The sequence below is a fragment of the Esox lucius genome, chromosome 17, assembly GCF_011004845.1.
Source record: "Esox lucius isolate fEsoLuc1 chromosome 17, fEsoLuc1.pri, whole genome shotgun sequence".
Lineage (NCBI taxonomy): Eukaryota > Metazoa > Chordata > Actinopteri > Esociformes > Esocidae > Esox > Esox lucius.
This window is the reverse complement of record NC_047585.1, coordinates 19,839,478-19,859,620: the sequence shown is the minus strand read 5'-3', so window position 1 is coordinate 19,859,620 and position 20,143 is coordinate 19,839,478. Positions and strand designations below refer to the sequence as shown.

Below are 20,143 nucleotides of genomic sequence, written 5' to 3'. Positions count from 1 at the left end.
GCGGATTACGGTCCTGACTGAACATCGGGGGAATGCTCGCTCACCACGCCAGCTGCGGCAGATGCAACTTTGTTTGTGAGGTGTGAAACGACCAGAGGAGCTGGGTGCTAAACAAAGGCTCAGTGCCACCACAAAAATAGGCAAGCCAGCAAAGCAGCCAGAACGGGATAATGTGGTGATTACAGAGCTCGGATGAGGCAGACTGCCTTCTATTAAAAGCATCAAGCTCTGAGCATATTTCAATCTCCCTTCAAACGCTGGAAGGCAATGAGTAAAAAAGGCACAATCCCTCCTCTTCCACACCCTCTCAATCCCTCTCAGCAGACACAAACACACACACACAAACCAGAGAACACGCACACACATGCACACAGTGAAAAACATCCCAGCATTAAAGCACAGAGAATCATGTCTTACGGTACAGTGGAGGAGGATTAATAGGCATGCTTCATTAGATGATAATGGAGTCTCGATGCAGAAGTGGGCAGTCTTGCTTTAAGACATGTGATCGAGCTCTCCCTCTCTCTCCGAGGCTGGGCTGTATTGTAACACACACACACACACACACACACACACACGCACACACTATTTAGTGCTTTAGATAGAGAGCTGAGCCTCACACACAATCAGCGCAGCTTCTCAATGGGGAGACGGAGCCAAGAGGAGACAGAACTGTTGGTCCGCTGGAGTGGATCTCTGTCCGCGTGTGAGAAGTGACGAGTCAAAATAACTCCCCAACATCACGACCAGGGCTTCACCCTAACAGGAGTAAGAACCGAGAGAGGATAGGAAGGAGTCAGAAAGCAAAGGAAAGGCTGTCTGCAGCGATATAAAAGTGGCATGAGCAGCTTTCTGTCCGGTGCGTGTAGATCCAGGTTAGTTTGTGCCAGCGTGCTGTAGCTGTGAGCTGAAAGGTTTTCCGGAGACCGCACTCCCAGGATTTCAGACGGACTGAAAGAGTCGAGGGGAGCCGAAGGAGTTTCCAAAAACAACAGTTTCTCACACAGGTACCTTGCATTCGCTGTGCTCATTTACACCTGGAACTTTGTTGGGCGTCCCTGGCCACACAGACTATGGATGGATTTAAGACAGCTGTGTAAGTCTGTTGGACAGACGGTGATTCTGACAGGAGGGATCCCTTTCTTCTGACCAGACAGACCCCTCAGGTAAGGGTTAGGCTGTTCTGGAGGGGCTGTTTATGCTTTATGATCATATTTTGTGCCTTTGGCAAAAATATGCTATTAATACAACACGTCTGGTTATGGAGCTGTTTTAATATAAGGCAAAATGTCATGTTTTCAAGAAGACACCCAGGAGTTACTGTACACAAAGAGGTATGAGCTGTGAGCAGCAGATCTGCAGAACATGTGACATATCTTGCATATGTGTATTGGATTGGGGGGGGGGGGGGGGGGCTGTATGGTTTAGAAACAATATTTTCTTGGACATCCCAGAAATCTTCTGTTTACTGATGTTTGCTGAAAGTTCCAGGCAGTTCTAAGTAGGGCAACCATGTCAGTCTTCCACTACCTATGGAAGCCATGGAGAATGCAACATTCAGATTGTTAAGTGTGGACCAATTTGCTTTTTAGTCTATTATATTCATTCATTTTATTAGGCTTTATTACTAAAACATTTTCCTCGTATCATGGAATGTAAAATTGACACATTTAATGTGACATATATCAGGTACATTGCACTGACATGGTTAATTATAAACTAAATCGTGTCAAATGCATTTATTTCCCATAACGATTTTGTAAGGAAGGTTAAATATCTGGAGAGAAAAAAAATCTCGTGCGAGACGCTGCGCAGGTGGTTCCGGGCAGGGGGCATTGCGCTCGTGTTTAGTCTGAATTGACAGGACATGGAATGCTCATAGAAAATGCAATGAAACATCCGTCCTTACTGATTACGAATTCAATAACCATCAATGAGATATAAAATCGTTGTATAATTTGACCACAAAGCCGAGAACCAAACGGCTTCTTAAATACAGGCGCAAACGACCAATTCTGGATGAAATGCACTATGCTCCTTATTCATCGAAACCCAGAGAAATTTGAAAAAAGTAATTTGCTAGTTTTACAGATTGTCTGATATGATGATGCATTTTCATGGGGAAGTACCTGCCATTAACTCGTTAAAGTTTTCATTTCCATTAAAATGCATAAGTATGCTTGCGTGGTACAGCATCTTTCTATGCCCCCTCTCCATCCACATTCGCTCCTGCTGTCGATCAGGACAGAATTGCTTCTTTGACATGAATACGAGCCGACAGTCAGAGTTGCTCAGAGCTCAGCGGAAAGGAGGGCAGGACGAAAAGAACAGATTCTTCTCACCTTACCATTTTTCAGGGTAAATGAAGTTTTATTCAGGAATAAGGCAGCTTGCCAGATAGAAACAGCGCGGTAAAAAGCATTCCCAAGGGGGATAGTTCACATTTCCACAAAACTGCGGATTATAGGCCTAGCCCTTGCCGCGGATTTGCAGAAGAGCGGATTACAAAGTGCCTTTAATAATTATATGCTTAATTTCTACGTGTTGAATATTCAGTAGTTTCCCCCCTCAATGTCATTTGAGGGTAGAAGGAGGTATTTTGCTCAAATCGACATGGGATCAAAAGTTGCTAAACAGTTATAGATAGCCAGCATCATACGGAATCTGATTACATTGTTTTCACCATTTTTAATATAAATAATCCTTATTCAAAATAGTTACTCTGAATTGTTCTAAAACAGGAAAGCATTTATCAAATGCTATAAGGAAACCGTGGCACTTCAGGCCCAACTTCTTTCATGACGACAGTGGTCAGATGTTAAATTTTACATCAAAGTTATCCGTGTTCAGCAGTTCATTTAAATTACTATAAAAGCTACTAATGGATCCAGGAAAAACTTCTAAAGCTAGGTTTGCTAATAATGTGCAGTTGACTGCAGTGTTGTAGGTCTGAAACAGATAGATTACTTCCTGACTAGTAGGTAACCCTGCCATTTGAATTATGTCAAACCAGGTTTTAAGTCTATTGTACTTTAAAAAAACGTCTTCGCATTACACCGATAATAGCTTCATTCTGGTTGAACTGATGAACGCTCTCCTCCAACTGTGTTGGTTCTGGCCTACATACTGGTTGAGTAAGCAGCATGAAGCGTAGCAGCTGGCTGGGATGTGCTTTGAAGCACAAGTCCTGATCTTTGAATCTCCAGAGCATGCTGGGTGTTTCTAAGATAAAGGAAGGCATCCAGAATTCGACACCATGAAATTGGGGTTGAGAAAAAAGGAGTAAAATTGAGGAAAACAATGTAAATCGAATACAACTGCTGTATAATGATCAGCGGATTATAAACAAACAGGCGCGTGTGCATACCTCTAAAACACAACAGTGACTTGTAGTTAGAAAACGAGATGCTGATATAGCACTAGGGAGAAGGAACTGTATAAAGAAAAATCTTAAGTCATAATGTAGACCAATAGGACCTGATCCTGGATCAGCACTGTACTTAAGGATAGAAAGGCAATAGTGAACATGGACCATGTCCATGAGCATGTTTCAAAGTGAAGCTGAGAGGAGGTAATACCACCTGGAGGCGATGAGTTATTAGTCACAGTGAGGGAGGATGATGTGGGGGACCCAGTGTTGGCTGGTGGGCGGAGATATCGAAGGACATTGCAATAACTGGAGTGGAATGAATGGTAGGTTATCAAAACCATAACAACCATGTGTTTGATACATCCATTCTATTCCAGCCATTTGGATGAGCCTGTCATCTTCTGTCTTCGCCCTCCAGCCTTCTCTGGTGGGTCCATATGTCTGACTTCAGCAGCCATTAGACAATTGTTGAATGAATCGCCAGAGTGCGTCATGCCTTTGTGTGTACTGTTTTCACTTCACACCACATTCCACTGTTTTCCTGCATCAGAGATAAAAATGATTCAGAAGTGCATCTTTAAATGTAAACCTTGGGCCTTTATGTTTTGAGCTGATACATACATACAATTATGTTTGTATTTTACAGGTTGCATTGATTTACTTTCATAACAAATACACATAATTGTAGGCATTACTTAATTGTTATAATACCCTGCAAAGGGTACAATGTTTTTATTTTTGCAGAAACCCTACACACTGGTCTGGGATATTTTACTGTCTGTTTTAGTATGTCAAAACATTTCCGTTCCTATGTATGATTTTTGACAAGCTTGACCTTGTCTCTTTCTCTTCAGATAGAGTTGTTTTGATTGTCCTGGTTTAGCCCTCCCTGTATCAGTCATGTCATTCTTTGTTTATACTTCTTTTTACTTCTATTTTTCCTTAAATAATTCCATTCCCTGTGTTCACCTCTCCTTACTGTCATCTGGTGGAATCGAGGGGTGGGAAGTACCCTAGTGGTGAGTGTGTGCACCCAATAACCATAATATTCGGACACTGAGAATGTCACAGGAAAAGTTAGTAAATGCAAAAGACACACCCATTAATGTATTCACAAGACAAATATGGATCATCAGTAGTCGCAAAATCTACAAAGCAAAAAATGCTTGCGTGATTATCTCAAGTCTTCTGCATTATACTAAAAACAATGTCAAATTTCAATGAAATGAACAGTTTGCTAGATTTTCCTAATGCCTATTTTATTGCCAGTAAAAAAGCTAACAATCTAAAATATGTATTTTTATAAGATGACAACCTAACATAATATTTTGACCATTAAAGCCAAAAACAAAACAACAATGCAAACATACGTGAACCCCCCCACACACACATTTGTTGTTAATAATGTGAATGCAGGCTGTTAAATGGGGTAATTCAACTTCAATATTATGCACTAATAAACAAAAGCTAAAGCAGTCCAAAATGGGGATGACCTGCACTTTACATAGCAATCAACAAATCATACCCTGCTGCCTCACCTGAGGCTTTGATGCATTGTTAGCTAATGCTGAGATTTTGAGCATAAAATCCAAATAATGTAATATTTATTTATTCTATTTTTATTTTCATTACATATATCTTTATTACACATGGTAAGCCCTGCTGACCCTGAATGCACACCACTTCTCACTCTACCTTTCTCCTCCAGTCTCCCTGCCATGTCCTGGTTCCTGGGCCTGTGGATTAGCCTGGGCGTTCTGCTGCTGTGCCAGGGCACATTGTATGAGACTATCCAGCAGCACCACGTTCCCCGACCCGGACGCAACGCCATCCAGATTCTGGGTGAGTCCTTGTCTTCTCTCTACCTATATTGCATTGTGCCCACATCCACCCAGTCCACTCGGGTGAGCTCTATGAGAAGTTATGATTCAATGACCCTAATATACATGAGGCAACTGTCTTCTGTCATTTGTAATGTCAGTGACTTTTGATGATGGTTTGCATCCGATGCAGAACGTTGGCTACCTCTGTGAGAAGAACAGTAGGGCTCTAATGTTCTCGGAAAAAAAAGGATAGTGCTCTGATGATCTCTGTGAGTAGGAATGGTGCTCTAAGGTTCTCTGTGACAAAAATAGTTATCCTCCCGTTTTCTCAGTGATAAAAGCAATAGTGCTCTAATGTTCGCTGTGAAAAGAAGAGCAATGATGTAATGTTCTCTGCAAGAACAAGAGTGGTGCTCTAATGTTCTCTGTCAGAAGACGCGTAGTGCTGTAATGTTCTCTGTGCCTGACCTAGATTAGACAGAAGTATAAGCTGGATTTATGTCAACTCTGTGAGAGACCATAAAAGGCATTTAATGTTTACATTTATTGTTCCAACCTGCTTACATGCCTTGATTGTGTTACCTAAAGACTAGATTATTCCAAAATGTAATGCAATTCTGTTTTTGTTTTGTTTTATAGCACTACATAATGCACCTGAGCTAATTATGTGACAATTTCAGCATGTCTTTCTAAGATAAAATATGGAAAGTTATTATTCAAAACATTCCCAATAAAACTTAACCATGCTTTCAGATCAACCAACACTGATGGTGACATAAGTCACATTTTAAGTTATTATTTCATTAATTGTTAATTATTTTTTGATTGTACATGTTTTTCCGTTGCTCTGGAAAAGGAATTTCCAAACAGAGACAAAATGGAACTGAATATTTTTTTGCAAACATTTGAACATTTTGAAAAAATTCCTTTCTTCATAAATTTAATCTTAATGTTATTTCATTTAAATATTGCAACAAAATGAAAATGTTTCACTTCTAAAAAAAAAGCTTTTCAGGCCACACAATGATTGCTACACAATGTATCCAGCTATACACATACAGTGGCTGTGCTATATTCAAAGCTGGCTTCATTGACACTCGCTTACAATCTTTGTAGTAAATTATTTTTGCCTCCAGATGATTTTAATGTTTATGCTCAGCTGCAGCTGCCATTTGATCCAAGGTTGGAACTCCCCCTCTGCCCCAAACAGACAAAGGACACTTTTTAATGGGAGACGACTCCTGGTGTGGGGAGGGACTGCAGTATCCTGAATCTAGCTGGCTGGTTGGCACGTAGGATAGGCTCTAGGCAAAACTTCCCATCAGTATTCTGAGAGTGCAGGCTGCTTTGATCACTGTGGCTAAGATGGAAATGACAATTATGTTTCTTTATCATTCTCCGGAAACATTTGGCAATTAAAGACGGTTCTTTCTCCACTGAAGGGGCAAAAGGGGAGGGGGTTAGTGAGGTGGGTCTGATTTTGTTCGTTTATCTAGGATAAGAGTAGTCACTTTTGTTCGCTCCCCAGCTTTGTGACTTTGGAAGCAGCAGAAACAGGCTGCTTGAAGCTTTTAACAATGACTGGCTCTCCGAAGCCGCTGATGACAACATTATTCCAAACCATTTTCACCAGGAACCAAATCCCAACGGCTGTTAAACATTGATGTTATCTATCTGTGTTTCTTTCATTCTCAAAGCTCTGCTGCTTCATGGAGTGCAAAAGACAGTAATTGAAGCACAGGGCAAAAAGAGGCATTGATTTCTCAGACTTGTGATGTCAAAACCAGATTGTTGATAACCAATGAGGTTCTTAAGCAGCAGTGAACTAGATTAGTGGTGCAGGGCAGCTGGTTTTGAGGTTGGAACAGGAGACAGAGGCTATCACAAATTAGTAGCGACTCATTAACTGGAATATGAGGGAACAGGATGAGCGACAGAGAAGCCCAGAGTTTTAAGTATTGCTTCCAGATTTTTCGAGGAGCTCTACAAGAGGTTGATGCCAAAGATGTGCAAGGCAGGGGCCTGCAGTAAGTATCATCTAAATTATGCAAAGGTCTGAGTGAAAACAAAGAGAAAACCCCAGCACAAGGCACAGAAAAGTCAACTAGGTTATGGGTGAGAAAAATATTTTCTTGTTTTAGTTTTGTGAAAGGGTCCTTGTCAAAGAGATTAACTCACACACAGGCATGCACACACACACACCCACACACACGTGCACACACACATGCACACACACAATCACATTGTTCAAAGCGAATCCATTATGACATGGCATATTTATGGTCCCTTGGGAAACTACACAAAGTGAGTGTGAGAGCACAAGTGTTCTGTACTGTGAAAGTGGATGCAACTCTGAGTATTTGCACAGAAGAGCAATGACAGCATGCGTTGTTCAATGTGCTATACAATGGAAAAAGTTATACAAGGGAGAAGAGCGGTGGAGTCATTCAGAAGCATGTATCAATAATGTACTGTAATGGGGATATTGAAAGATCTAAAGTTTAAGGTAAACTCCAGCGGATTTCCCTTGACAGTGTGATAATAATAGATGATTTAATACACCACTGGATGTTTTGATATTCATGATTAATCTAATTAAATGAAAACCTCTGAACAACCATGTTGGATTTATGTTAAGGACAGTATCTATTTTTGGTAGTTGTTTGCAACTGCAACATGTGTCAAGGCCTTTTAAGTGCTCTTCAATCTTATTTTCAGACTGGCATTAACCGATCTAACTCGAACAGCTTTCTCGGAATTGAAATGCTATGATGAATATTTGAATTAGAATTGATTTTATAATTTGAGAATGCTCTCCGCTTTCAGCAACCAGACGATGTGATATAAATAGATATGCTATGAGTGGACACAGATGAGAGTGAGATATCAGATTGATAAAAGCTTTGTTTTATGCTTGGCTGTTTTCTGAAATCAAATAATATTTAATGGATGGTCATAGTAAAAAAAATGAATGAAACCGTGATGCATCGTGTTGATATGTCGTAATGTATTACTCTGTAAGATGCTTTCATCTGTGATGTATGGTAATATACAGGGCTCTATTTTGGGCTGTGGTTAAGGCAGCGCAAGTGTCAAGTGCATGTTCATTGGCAATTTTGACCTTTTAAAGCCATCACAGCTATTTTCAAGCTTTTGCTCAAGGATTGGTCATTTACAGTGGTTGTCATAAGTATTCACCCATTGGACTTTTCAGATTTTATTGTGCTAAAACATGAACCCAAAATTGATCAAGAGTTTTTGCCACAGATCAACACAAAATATTCAAAATGAAGAATACAATCTAAAAAGTATTCTAAAGGAATTACAAATACAAAACAGAAAACAACTGATTGCACAAGTATTCACCCATTTATTCAGGTTTTGGTAAACACAGTTTTGGCATCAATTATAGCCATGAATCTATTTGGATGAGTCCCTACCAGCTTTTCACATCTGGATAAGTCATTCAGCTTTGGAAGATTTCTCTAGCTCTATCAATTTGTACAGAGGCCTTTGGATGAACAGCAATGTTTAACTGTTTCCATTGAACAGTTTTTTGTTTAGCTACTGAAGCATGACTTTGGCTGAAGAATGGGGTGAATGTCTTTCTGTAAGATTAATCTTCTCCCAGGTTCCGGGTCTTTGGCAGACTTTAGCAGGTGTTCTTCCAGGATTTTTCTGTAGTTTGCTGCATCAATTTTGCCCCTTTTCTTCACAAGATTTCTGAGCCCTTCTGCAGAGAAGCATTCCCATAGCATGATGCTGCCACTACTATGATTCATGGTACAGATGGTGTTCTCAGGATGATGTGTTAAGCTTGTGCCAAAAATAGCTCTTAGAGTTGAGGCCAAAAAGCTCTAATTTGATCTGATCAGATTCTAGAATTATCTTCCACTTGGTCTCAGAGTTTCTCACAAGCCTTCAGGCAAACTCTAGCTGAGATTTTTTTTTTTCTGACACTCTCTCATAAAGGTCACTTTTGAGAAAGATCTGTGCTATTGTTGCAGTATGCAGTGTCTCCCAAATCCACTGTGGAAGACTGGGTTGCTATCTGCCTCTTGGTGGCTTCCCTGACTAGTGCCCCCTTTCCCTGATTATCTGTCTTTGAGAACAGCATTCTAGATAGAGTCACAGTTGTGCCATATTCTCTAAATGTGTGATTTGTTCAGTATTGGTGAAAACTTCGCTGTCTGAAACTGTATACAGTTATATTGTGACTGTTTCTGGCATGGAATAGATTTGCTAGAAATTTCTCAATTCTTATGATTATTCCTAGGAAGTTAGTAGGTACTAGTAAGGCTATTACTGGCTAATAAGCTGTTAAAACGGCCAGTGGCAAAAGCAATACAGTTCATAGATGCTATTTGGAGTGGAGGTAAACTTAATAAGACTTTGTAAGTCAGTTTTACACAATCCTCAATGGAGTCTAGTGACTGCTGAAACGTGTAATGGCTTGGCGTAGTGGTTAAAGACGGTGCTTCTCATGTGGAAGACATACATTTGAATCTATTGAGAGCAATGACATTTACCAATTATTTCTGGTAGATTCCACGATTCTCTCGTCTTTTCACTTGATGAAAAAGTTAGTTATCGTCACCTATATTGATTGATACTGTATAAATGTAATTCACGAATGAAAGAAAAAAGTACAGTGAGGAGAACAAGTATTTGACACACTGCAGATTTTGCAGGCTTTCCCACTTTCAAAGCATGTAAAAGTCTGTAATTTTTATCATAGGTACTCATCAACTGTGAGTGACGGAATCTAAAACAAAAATTCTGAAAATCACATTGTATGATTTTTTATTAATTAATTAGCATTTTATTGCATGACATAAGTATTTGATACATCAGAAAAGCAGAAGTTAATATTTGGTACAGAAACCTTTGTTTGCAATTACAGAGATCATACTTTTCCTGTAGTTCTTGACCAGGTTTGCACAAATTGCATCAAGGATTTTGGCCCACTCCTCCATATAGACCTCCCTCCAAATATTTTCTATTGGGTTCAGGTCTGGAGAATGGCTAGGCCACTCCAGTACCTTGAGATGCTCCTTACAGAGCCACTCCTGACTGTGTGTTTTGGGTCGTTGTCATGCTGGAAGACCCAGCCAGGACCCATCTTCAATGCTCTTACTGATGGAAGGAGGTTGTTGGCCAAGATCTTGCGATACATGGCCCCATACATCCTCCCCTCAATACGGTGCAGTTGTCCTGTCCCCTTTGCAGAAAAGCATCCCCAAAGAATGATGTTCCCACCTCCATGCTTCAAAGTTGAGATGGTGTTCTTGGGGTTGTACTCATCCTTCTTCTTCCTCCAAACACGGCGAGTGGAGTTTAGACCAAAAAACTCTATTTTTGTTTCATCAGACCACATGACCTTCTCCCATTCCTCCTCTGGATCATCCAGATGGTCACTGGCAAACTTCAGATTTGCCTGGACATGCACTGGCGGGGGGGACCTTGAGTGCGCTGCAGGATTTTAATCCATGATGGCGTAGTGTATTACTAATGGTTTTCTTTGAGACTGTGGTCCCAGCTCTCTTCAGGTCATTGACCAGGTCCTGCTGTGTAGTTCTGGGCTGATCCCTCACCTTCCTCATGATCATTTATGCCCCACGAGGTGAGATCTTGCATGGAGCCCGATACCGAGGGAGATTGACCGTCATCATGAACTTCTTCCATTTTCTAATTATTTCGCCAACAGTTGTTGCCTTCTCACCAAGCTGCTGGCCAATTGGCCTATAGCCCATCCCAGCCTTGTGCGGGTCTACAATTTTATCCCTGATGTCCTTACACAGCTCTCTGGTCTTGGCCATTGTGGACAAGTGTCTTTTATACAGGTAACGAGTTCAAACAGGTGCAGTTAATACAGGCAATGAGTGGAGAACAGGACGGCTACTTAAAGAAAAACTAACAGGTCTGTGAGAGCCAGAATTCTTACTGGTTGGTAGGTGATCAAATACTTATGTCATGCAATAAATTAATGAATTACTTAAAAATCAAACAATGTGATTTTCTGGATTTTTGTTTTAGATTGCATCTCTCACAGTTGAAGTGTACCTATGATAAAAACAGACTTCTACATGCTTTGTAAGTAGGAAAACCTGCAAAATCGGCAGGGTATCAAATACTTGTTCTCCTCACTGTACTTTTTTCTTTCATTCGTGCATTACATTTATACAGTATCAATTAATAAAGGTGACGATTTCCCCACTGTATGTTGTTTGGCAAACGCAATACATAGTAAGAAATGTTTCACTGTATCAATGCCATTCACGAATGGCCAATTATCAATTATAATATGTCATTCCCAAATTGCATATTAACTAATAAAATGGCTAGTGGCAAAAGAGGATTTGTTCAGGATAGAGACAAGAGGCTTTACTGATGCCCAGCACCTGTACAGGGTGTAGTGGTTAACGACACAGCCTTTCACATGGGCGACCCGGGTTTGAATCTTGATGTGACAACGTTTTTGATTGCCGGCCGGCTGAACTAGGCTTGCCCGTTTTAAATTTTCTCAGTCAAGTTTTCTTGCTTAAGTCTGGCCAAACAGAATTCATAATGAGATTAGAAATCACCTATTTGATATACACCTACATGATATACATCAAAATATACATATTTTTCACATAAAATGGTTGAATATCTATACTTCAGTGAGCACCTTGCAGTTAGGCTAAATTCAACTTTTTGGCCAGAACTAAACTTCCACCAATGTGGATGGAAAAACTAATTTGGTTTAGTTATGTCTTTGTCTGTTTGTTTTCACATCAACACAGCATAATTTATTTCAGCTAAATGTACTTCAGGGGGCAAGGTGCACTCAAACGAGCAAAACCAGCAAGGGGTTCATGGAGGCATGTAGCCTAACATGAATGCTCTACTGCTCTGACATTCACATGATAACATTAACAGAACCAAGCAGTGTTGGGAGGGATTAAGAAAAAAATATTTCATTGTAGCTATCCCAGTTAAATACACAGACAGTTTGCCTCAAGTCATATGCTTGTGCGTAGCGGTTAGCCGTGAGCATGGCATGTTCAGTTGACGGTGTGGACATATGCAATTTGTGGGAGGCAACTCATTGTTATTCAAGATTGAATGGTGCAAAATGTTAACCAATTACTTTTTTTCTAGAGGTATTTCAACACCATGCTCTTGCTGTTGTTTGTTGACTTGCTTGATTTATTCAGATTTACCAGGTCAGGTGTTGCACTTGCCATGATGATGGTGACTTGTTCTGTTCTTGCAAAGGATTAACGTATTTTGTCATCTGTGTAACTATACTCTGGCACAATCGATACTTCTAAATGTGTGAAAAATGTAGATCAGAATAGTAGATTTTATATTTGGTACCAAATTGAAATTGAAGTATTGATTCTTGTGACTCAAAATATTGATTCTCGTGAGGGCGAGACAGGGACATAAAGAATGAGAGCAAAGTGTTGTTGGGGTCAGTAGAGTTCAGCAAGAGGTGTCTTCTTTATGGATCTACATCTCTGGAACTCATCAGACAGTTCTGGTATTTCTTTTATCACCTGTCGCACACTGTTGAAACAAATACAATTACAAATCCGATTCCAAAAAAGTTGGGACACTGTACAATTGTGAATAAAAACAGAATGCAATGATGTGGAAGTTTCAAATTACAATATTTTATTCAGAATACAACATAGATGATATATCAAATGTTTAAACTGAGAAAATGTATCACTTTAAGGGATAAATAAGTTGATTTTAAATTTCATGGCATCAACACATCTCAAAAAAGTTGGGAAAAGGCCATGTTTACCACTGTGTGGCATCCCCTCTTCTTTTTATAACAGACTGCAAACGTCTGGGTACTGAGGAGACAAGTTGCTCAAGTTTATGAATAGGAATGTTGTCCCAATCTTGTCTAATACAGGCTTCTAGTTGCTCAACTGTCTTAGGTCTTCTTTGTCGCACCTTCCTCTTTATGATGCGCCAAATGTTTTCTATGGGTGAAAGGACTGCAGGCTGGCCATTTCAGTACCCGGATCCTTCTTCTATGCAGCCATGACATTGTAATTGATGCAGTATGTGGTCTGTCATTGTCATGTTGGAAAATGCAAGGTCTTCCCTGAAAGAGACGACGTCTGGATGGGAGCATATGTTGTTCTAGAACTTGGATATAACGGTCAGCATTGATGGTGCCTTTCCAGATGTGTAGGTTGCTCATGCCACACGCACTCATGCAACCCCATACCATCAGAGATACAGGCTTCTGAACTGAGTGCTGATAACAACTTGGGTTGTCCTTGTCCTCTTTAGTCTGGATGACATGGCGTCCCAGTTTTCCAAAATGGACTTCAAATTTTGATTTGTCTGACTACAGAACACTTTTCCACTTTGCCACAGTCCATTTTAAATGATCCTTGGCCCAGAGAAAACGCCTGCGCTTCTGGATCCTGTTTAGAAACGGCTTCTTTTTCGACCTATAGATTTTTAGCCGGTAACGGCGAATGGCACAGTGGATTGTGTTCACCGACAATGTTTTCTGGAAGTATTCTTGAGCCCATGTTGTGATTTCCATTACAGTATCATTCCTGTATGTGATGCAGTGCCGTCTGAGGGCCCGAAAGATCACGGGCATCCAGTATGGATTTCCGGCCTTGACCCTTACGCACAGAGATTGTTCCAGATTCTCTGAACCTTTGGATGATATTATGCACTGTAGATGATGATAACTTCAAACTCTTTGCAATTTTTCTCTGAGAAACTCCTTTCTGATATTGCTCCACTATTTTTTGCCGCAGCATTGGGGGAATTGGTGCCCATCCTCTGCCTATCTTGACTTCTGAGAGACACTGCCAATCTGAGAGGCTCTTTTAATACCCAATCATGTTGCAAATTGACATAATAAGTTGCAAATTGGTCCTCCAGCTGTTCCTTATCTGTACATTTAACTTTTCCGGCCTCTTATTGCTACCTGTCCCAACTTTTTTGGAATGTGTAGCTCTCATGAAATAAAAAATGAGCCAATATTTGGCATGACATTACAAAATGTCTCACTTTCAACACTCGATATAATATCTTTATTCTATTGTGAATTAAATATAAGTTTATGAGATTTGTAAATTATTCCATTCCTTTTTTACAATTTGTACAGTGTCCCATCTTTTTTGGAATCGGGTTTGTATTTCATTTTGATGTACTGAGGGGGAAAGCCCCCAAAGGTTCAGGAATAATGTTGTAAAGAACTATAGGCAAAACTAAAATGCTAAATGCCAGAGAAAGACAGAAAGTAAAAGGGGGAGCAGAAGTAAAGAACTACAGGTCAAACTCAAGTGTAGTAAAAAACAGGAGCTCTTGTTTACTAAGTTGAACCGTTTTTGAAGTTGGTTTCTACCCTTGCAAAAGGGATGTAGTTCATCTGTTGAATGAATTACTTTTGTTGTTGAAAAAACAAACAAAGGGAAAGTAAGACATTATGATGGGAATGGGAGAATATGATGGAACTCACCCTACTGTATCTGCTTTCTTTAATGTGTCTGTCCTTCAGGCTACATACTGATGTTCAGTAACTTGCCTAGTTCTTTCCACTTAAGGCAACAGGACAACAAGCATATGCTTACAATTCCCTCAATTGGTCTGAGTTATCCTGTGGGCAATGACAAGCCCATTGCATACAGTAGGAGTAGTATTAGTTCTCTTAAGCAACATTAATGTATCTGAGGAGAAATATCAAATGCTTTTTCCAGCTACTTTAGATAGCTAACTTTAACTTTAATGGGTCTGGGTAGGACAGTGACTAAGCCATGTCTTCCTTATCCTTAAGTCAGCCCCTTGTACCATTCTGGCAGAAATCTATTTTCCTCCAACCGTCAGCTAGTCGCTGGACTATGCAACCAGTTCCAACACACCTGCCCTTGTTTCCGTATGTAAAGAATGACGTCAGGTGCTCCAGGACTGTTGTCCAGGACTTGCAAGATCACTGTCTCTGGCCATACCGTTGTACAGGGATGGCGGCCAGTTGTGGAGCAACACAGTGTTCTTATCATAGTGGCATGAGTTATATGTAGGAATTACTTAACTTTGTCCAAAAAGATTTCTTAAACGTACTCTGGTGAACACGTTAATCCCCAACCCTTGCCCAGAATATCCGGAGGCAATGTGCACTTTGTGTATTATAACGTATTACTTACACTCTCTCTTGTCTCCACGGGTTGAACTGGGTAAGTTGATGGATTTGAATTCACCTTTAGTGCTCTTCTAAGTGAACGCGGGTCACAAACCTCTGTAGCAATAATTGTATGTCTTGTTCGCGAAATTTGCTCCATTGAATCTCCCACAATACGACTTGTGAGAAGCAGAGGTAGACACTTGAAAGTTTGCACTGAGTCTGCATTCCTAACCTTAATTGGCAGATCATTGCACATTAGTGGAGCCCTATGAGAGAATGCTCGGCCTCCAACTGTTTGTTTAGAAATTCTAGATACAATTAGAAGGCCTGCATCTTATTTTAGATTACGTGTTGGTATGTATGGCTGGATCATTTCAGCAAGGTGAGTAGGAGCATGTCCATGTATTGCTTCTTAGGTTAACAATAAAACCTTAAAATCAGCTCTAGCCCTAAAAGGCAGCCTTCATGTAGCTTGTTGAGGTTAAAATTCACACTCAACTCGATAACATCACTGCCGAAGAACATAATCTGTGTATGGTGGCTGTTTCGTCAGTGTACAGTTGAAAATTTTAGTGCTACCGTGACAGATTACTCAATGTAGTTTGAAGTGTTTTGGAGTAGTTTTCCACTTGCAATGCAGCTTTGCAATAAATGTATGAACTTTTCCATTCATGAATTTGGATAATGCTAATAACGCTAATTACAGACTGGGACAGAGCTGAATGATGGATTGTTTGAAAAAAATTAATCGATGAGCCTTCTGGGACATAATTCTTTTGGGGACAAAATATCCCTTTAACTGGGATATTTAACTGGGATATATGCAACCGCTACGCTATCCAAAACCCAAGACACCCACTTCGTTACCGGAGAACACAGCTGTTAATTCTAATTACCACCTATTTTAAAGTGATGGAAAACAAATAAGAAAAAGTTATACAATGAAAATACATCCCGTGCCTATGCAATGTACATCAATCATAGAGTCCTCTACCATTGTAGTAAAATGACAGAAATTACGATAAAAATTATGGGACAAAAATGTTTACCCAGTATATGTTTTTTACTGATACTATCCTATTCCTTGTGCACTCACACCCAATCCCACACCTCTTAAGGTGCTTTGGCTTCCACAGAATGTTTGCCGACAGTGTGTTCACTTGTGTGTCCAGAAGCGGGATCATGTGATACAATTGCACACCTGGGGAATCTATCTTAGAATTAAATTAAAGGGCCACAATTGAGAAACGACTGAATTCAAAACTTTCTTGGGCATTGCTTTGCAATACAAACAATGCCCCTTCCACTACCGCCATCTACCGATGAATGTCACGCTCTATCGTTGACAACAGGCTGTTATCGCAGCTAAACAGCGACTCATGCCACAGAACCTACGTAACTTCCCTAGCCAATGAGATCACACCGTCTTGCATTTATTCATTCATGAAAATGTCTAATTCCAGGTCAGGACTACTTCACACAGCTCCTCTGAAACAGCCAAGGGCAAGTTTGCGGAAGTTGGTGGAGAAGCATATCCAACCCCAGGTGTTGAATGTGATATGCCGGCAGTTAAGTTCAGCCCATGTAAATTAGAAGTGGAACACACTGACATCTTTGGTATTCTATTCAGAACGACTACCAATTGTAGGTTAATGATGTCCTGGCCCACCAATGGCTCTATTAATCCCTATAAGCATTTATTCCAATTCCCCTGATATAACTGGTCCTGGTCAACAGCTGGATACAGGTGGGCTCGTGTGGCTTTCACCAGATGTGGTTCGCAGACATGGTTCACAGACATGGTTCGCAGACATGGTTCACAGACATGGTTCGCAGACATGGTTCGCAGACATGGTTCGCAGACATGGTTCGCAGACATGGTTCGCAGACATGGTTCGCAGACATGGTTCGCAGACATGGTTCACAGACATGGTTCACAGACATGGTTCACAGACATGGTTCACAGACAAACCTGAGCTCAACTGTGTTTGGAGGTCAGTGGGCACACTTGTCTTCCAGGCTTGAAGGGAGGGATTTATTTCAACCCATCCTTCACAAAAGCAGGTACTGGAACTGTAAAACAACTTCACAACGTACCTCTAGTTTTACCGACTATACACAGTACTAGGGCTCCTTACACAAGGTTTCTTTACACATGCCGGTGGCACATAGTACAGATCCTCTCCAGTACTAAGGTACCTTCAGAGAATGTTTGATAAAGGTTTTTTTCCTTTGACATTTCTAGGTCTGCTTAGCTGCTATATGGGCGTGGTAAGCATAGGACACATTTTGGGCTCTGAATGACATGATTGAATTTCTCTAGTTTAAAACGGTATTACTATATTACTCCTCTGTGAAAAAGTAGATTACCTGGCAGCCCATTCTGTGCATCAGTCATGCATGGTGTTCTCTAAGGACAAGCAGAGGGTTACATTGACACCTAACTCACTCACTTGTCTAAGATTATTACATCTGGTTTGAGATCTATTGATCTTGTTATTGACCAGTCTATGTTCTCCCCGCCTCCTTTTTGTTCAGTGGAAGAAGAATGTCTTCAGGCACTCTTCCTTGTCTGTGCGCTCTCGGTTAAAACGGATCAGATGTGCAGCCTGCGGATCTCTGGACAGTTCTTTTTTTTCGTTTTTTTACACAACCACAAGTAAAGGCTTTGTCCAGGTGAAAATGATCCTGCAGGATAGTTGAGGCTATCACTATTTCCCCAAGAAGGACTTAAATGGCATTTCGCTGCAGGGCTAATACAGTGGACAGTGTACAGCATGTGAAGCAGCTTCTTGGGCCGACCCTCAGACATTCTGTTCTGCAGTCTCAACTGCCTCCTCCCTGTCACGTATGTAACTGGCTGCAGCCAGATGCTATTCCCACCAAATGTATTGTACATGTCCTTGTAGGCTATACATGCCCACACTGTAATCCCTTCCACCACTGTAGCCGGAGGACGAAGGTCTTGTTTTAATGGCCTGTGTTGCTTATATCTTATTAATTGTGTCACATAGCCCACAGGCTCTGTCTGTGTAATCCCAGTCTTAATTATGTTTGTCTTTTTTTATGGATATTCCTTTAGACCGCTGTGTCAGGTGGGCAGGCAGGCGGGCAGGCAGGCGGGCAGGCAGGCGGGCGGGCGGGCAGGCAGGCAGCGCTGCCCATGCTGGCGAACTGCAACTTTAACTTGAGTTGGAAATGAAGTAAATGAATGGGTTGTACTAAAGCCCAGGTTTTACACTGCCTTGCTGGCATCCATTACCGGGATGAATAGGTTGCTAGATTGAAGTTCTCCAGCAGGGCAGAGCGCATTATACCCCTTAAGGGTGGGGCAATACGTGTCATAGTCTGGAGGGACCAAACACTGCCGTGGCCAAGACGGACTTGAATGGTTTCAAAGTGGAAAATGATTCAGTGGTGCTGTCTGACAGACATCATATGGCTTGTAAGAACTCCCATTCTTCATTTGTAAAACCGAGGGCTGTGGTACAACCCATTCGTACTGACGTTGTGAACATTTAAAAAACAAAACAAATAACCAATAAAAAAAAGAGTATTTTTGTTACCATTTACCACATTTGACGCTGGCTAAAACTATTGAGGATCGATACACAAGGCAAGGCCAGAAAAACAACCAGAGCCCTGTGCCTTTGTACCTCTGTTTACACAACTTCTGGCTCCGCACACAATAATACCCAGCAGTCTACCACATAGTCAGAGTATTCCAATATTATCTACAAACTATTGTCTGACTGACAGGTAAATCCTTAAATTAAAGTAGTGTGGATCTCCATATTGAGCCTGGTATTCACAGTGGCTTCCTAAGCTGCATGGCAGAATAAATGAATGTTGCAGCAGCATCAGCGTTCAGTGCTCAGATGTGGATATCTCAGCACAGGAGAAGTGAAGGTCATTTTGAGGAAGGTACAAACGTTATCCTCAGGCCTGCTGAAGCATCTAGCAATGTTTTGAAAATTCGTCAACAGCAAACTGACAGGATGCCACCATATACAGTAAGTGTCTAAGTGTATGCGGAGAGAAAGGGGGTTTTAACCTCCATTTATATATTTATTTGAATATTTCAGTGACGAATCGTCCAGTCCCAGTTGAGGCTGGGATTGAGTAACGAGTCGCCTGACTGCTCCATCACCTGCCCAGGAAGCATCACTGCCGCCTTCCCATGAGCCCCTGCTCAGCGGCCTCCGCTGTATCCCCCGTGCCCAGAAGATTGATGGCGCCCCGATTCCGGGCAGCCAATTCTGGTCTCTCAAGAAATAATCCACTACATTGACAGATGAGGCGAATGTGACATGACACACAAGCCCAGCTCAGCTCTCCTCCCCTCACCTGCCAACTAACACAGCACAGTCACAGCAACTCCTGGAGAGAGCTAGCCGTAGATTTCACTGGACGCTGTGAATCCCAGTAGAAAAGTCAAGCTGTGTCATCTAAAGGGATGTACTGTATATTGTCAACATTGACAGGGGTTAGATTGAAATCAAACTTTTCTGCATTTTCTCTTCAACTGAGACAGAATATTTCTTAGTTTCCTTTGGAAATGTATTGCTTCTCCTAGCACTGCCAACTGCGAGGTTTCTGATTGCAATGAATGCGAAGACATTTGGTTTATGATTGTGAAAATATTGTTGAAGGCACCCTCAAATCTCTGAATATCAGAAGGGCAATAGCATAAGCCTATTCTAATTTGGGCCATAATATGAATATTTATTGTATTGTACATCAGTTTTAGGTCCTGATGGAGTTGTTTCAGTCATTGTGATAAAAACAAATACACTGATG

At 41.0% G+C, this 20,143-nt stretch overlaps 1 protein-coding gene across 5 annotated transcripts in view; it reads left to right on the top strand.

Moving 5' to 3' along the window:
- The first annotated feature begins 600 nt into the window (after positions 1-600).
- The window catches only part of LOC105017301 (chemokine-like protein TAFA-1), a 187,202-nt gene continuing 167,659 nt past the window's right edge, over positions 601-20,143 (top strand). For 4 of the 5 annotated variants that reach the window (XM_020055491.2, XM_020055492.2, XM_010881801.3 and 1 more), the window contains exons 1-2: positions 601-1,166; positions 5,079-5,212. In XM_020055491.2, the coding sequence (XP_019911050.1) occupies positions 5,089-5,212 (124 nt within the window). In that variant the 5' untranslated portion in view covers positions 601-1,166; positions 5,079-5,088. The remainder of the gene's footprint in view (positions 1,167-5,078; positions 5,213-20,143) is intronic. The other variant, XM_020055490.2, reaches the window with a different exon arrangement.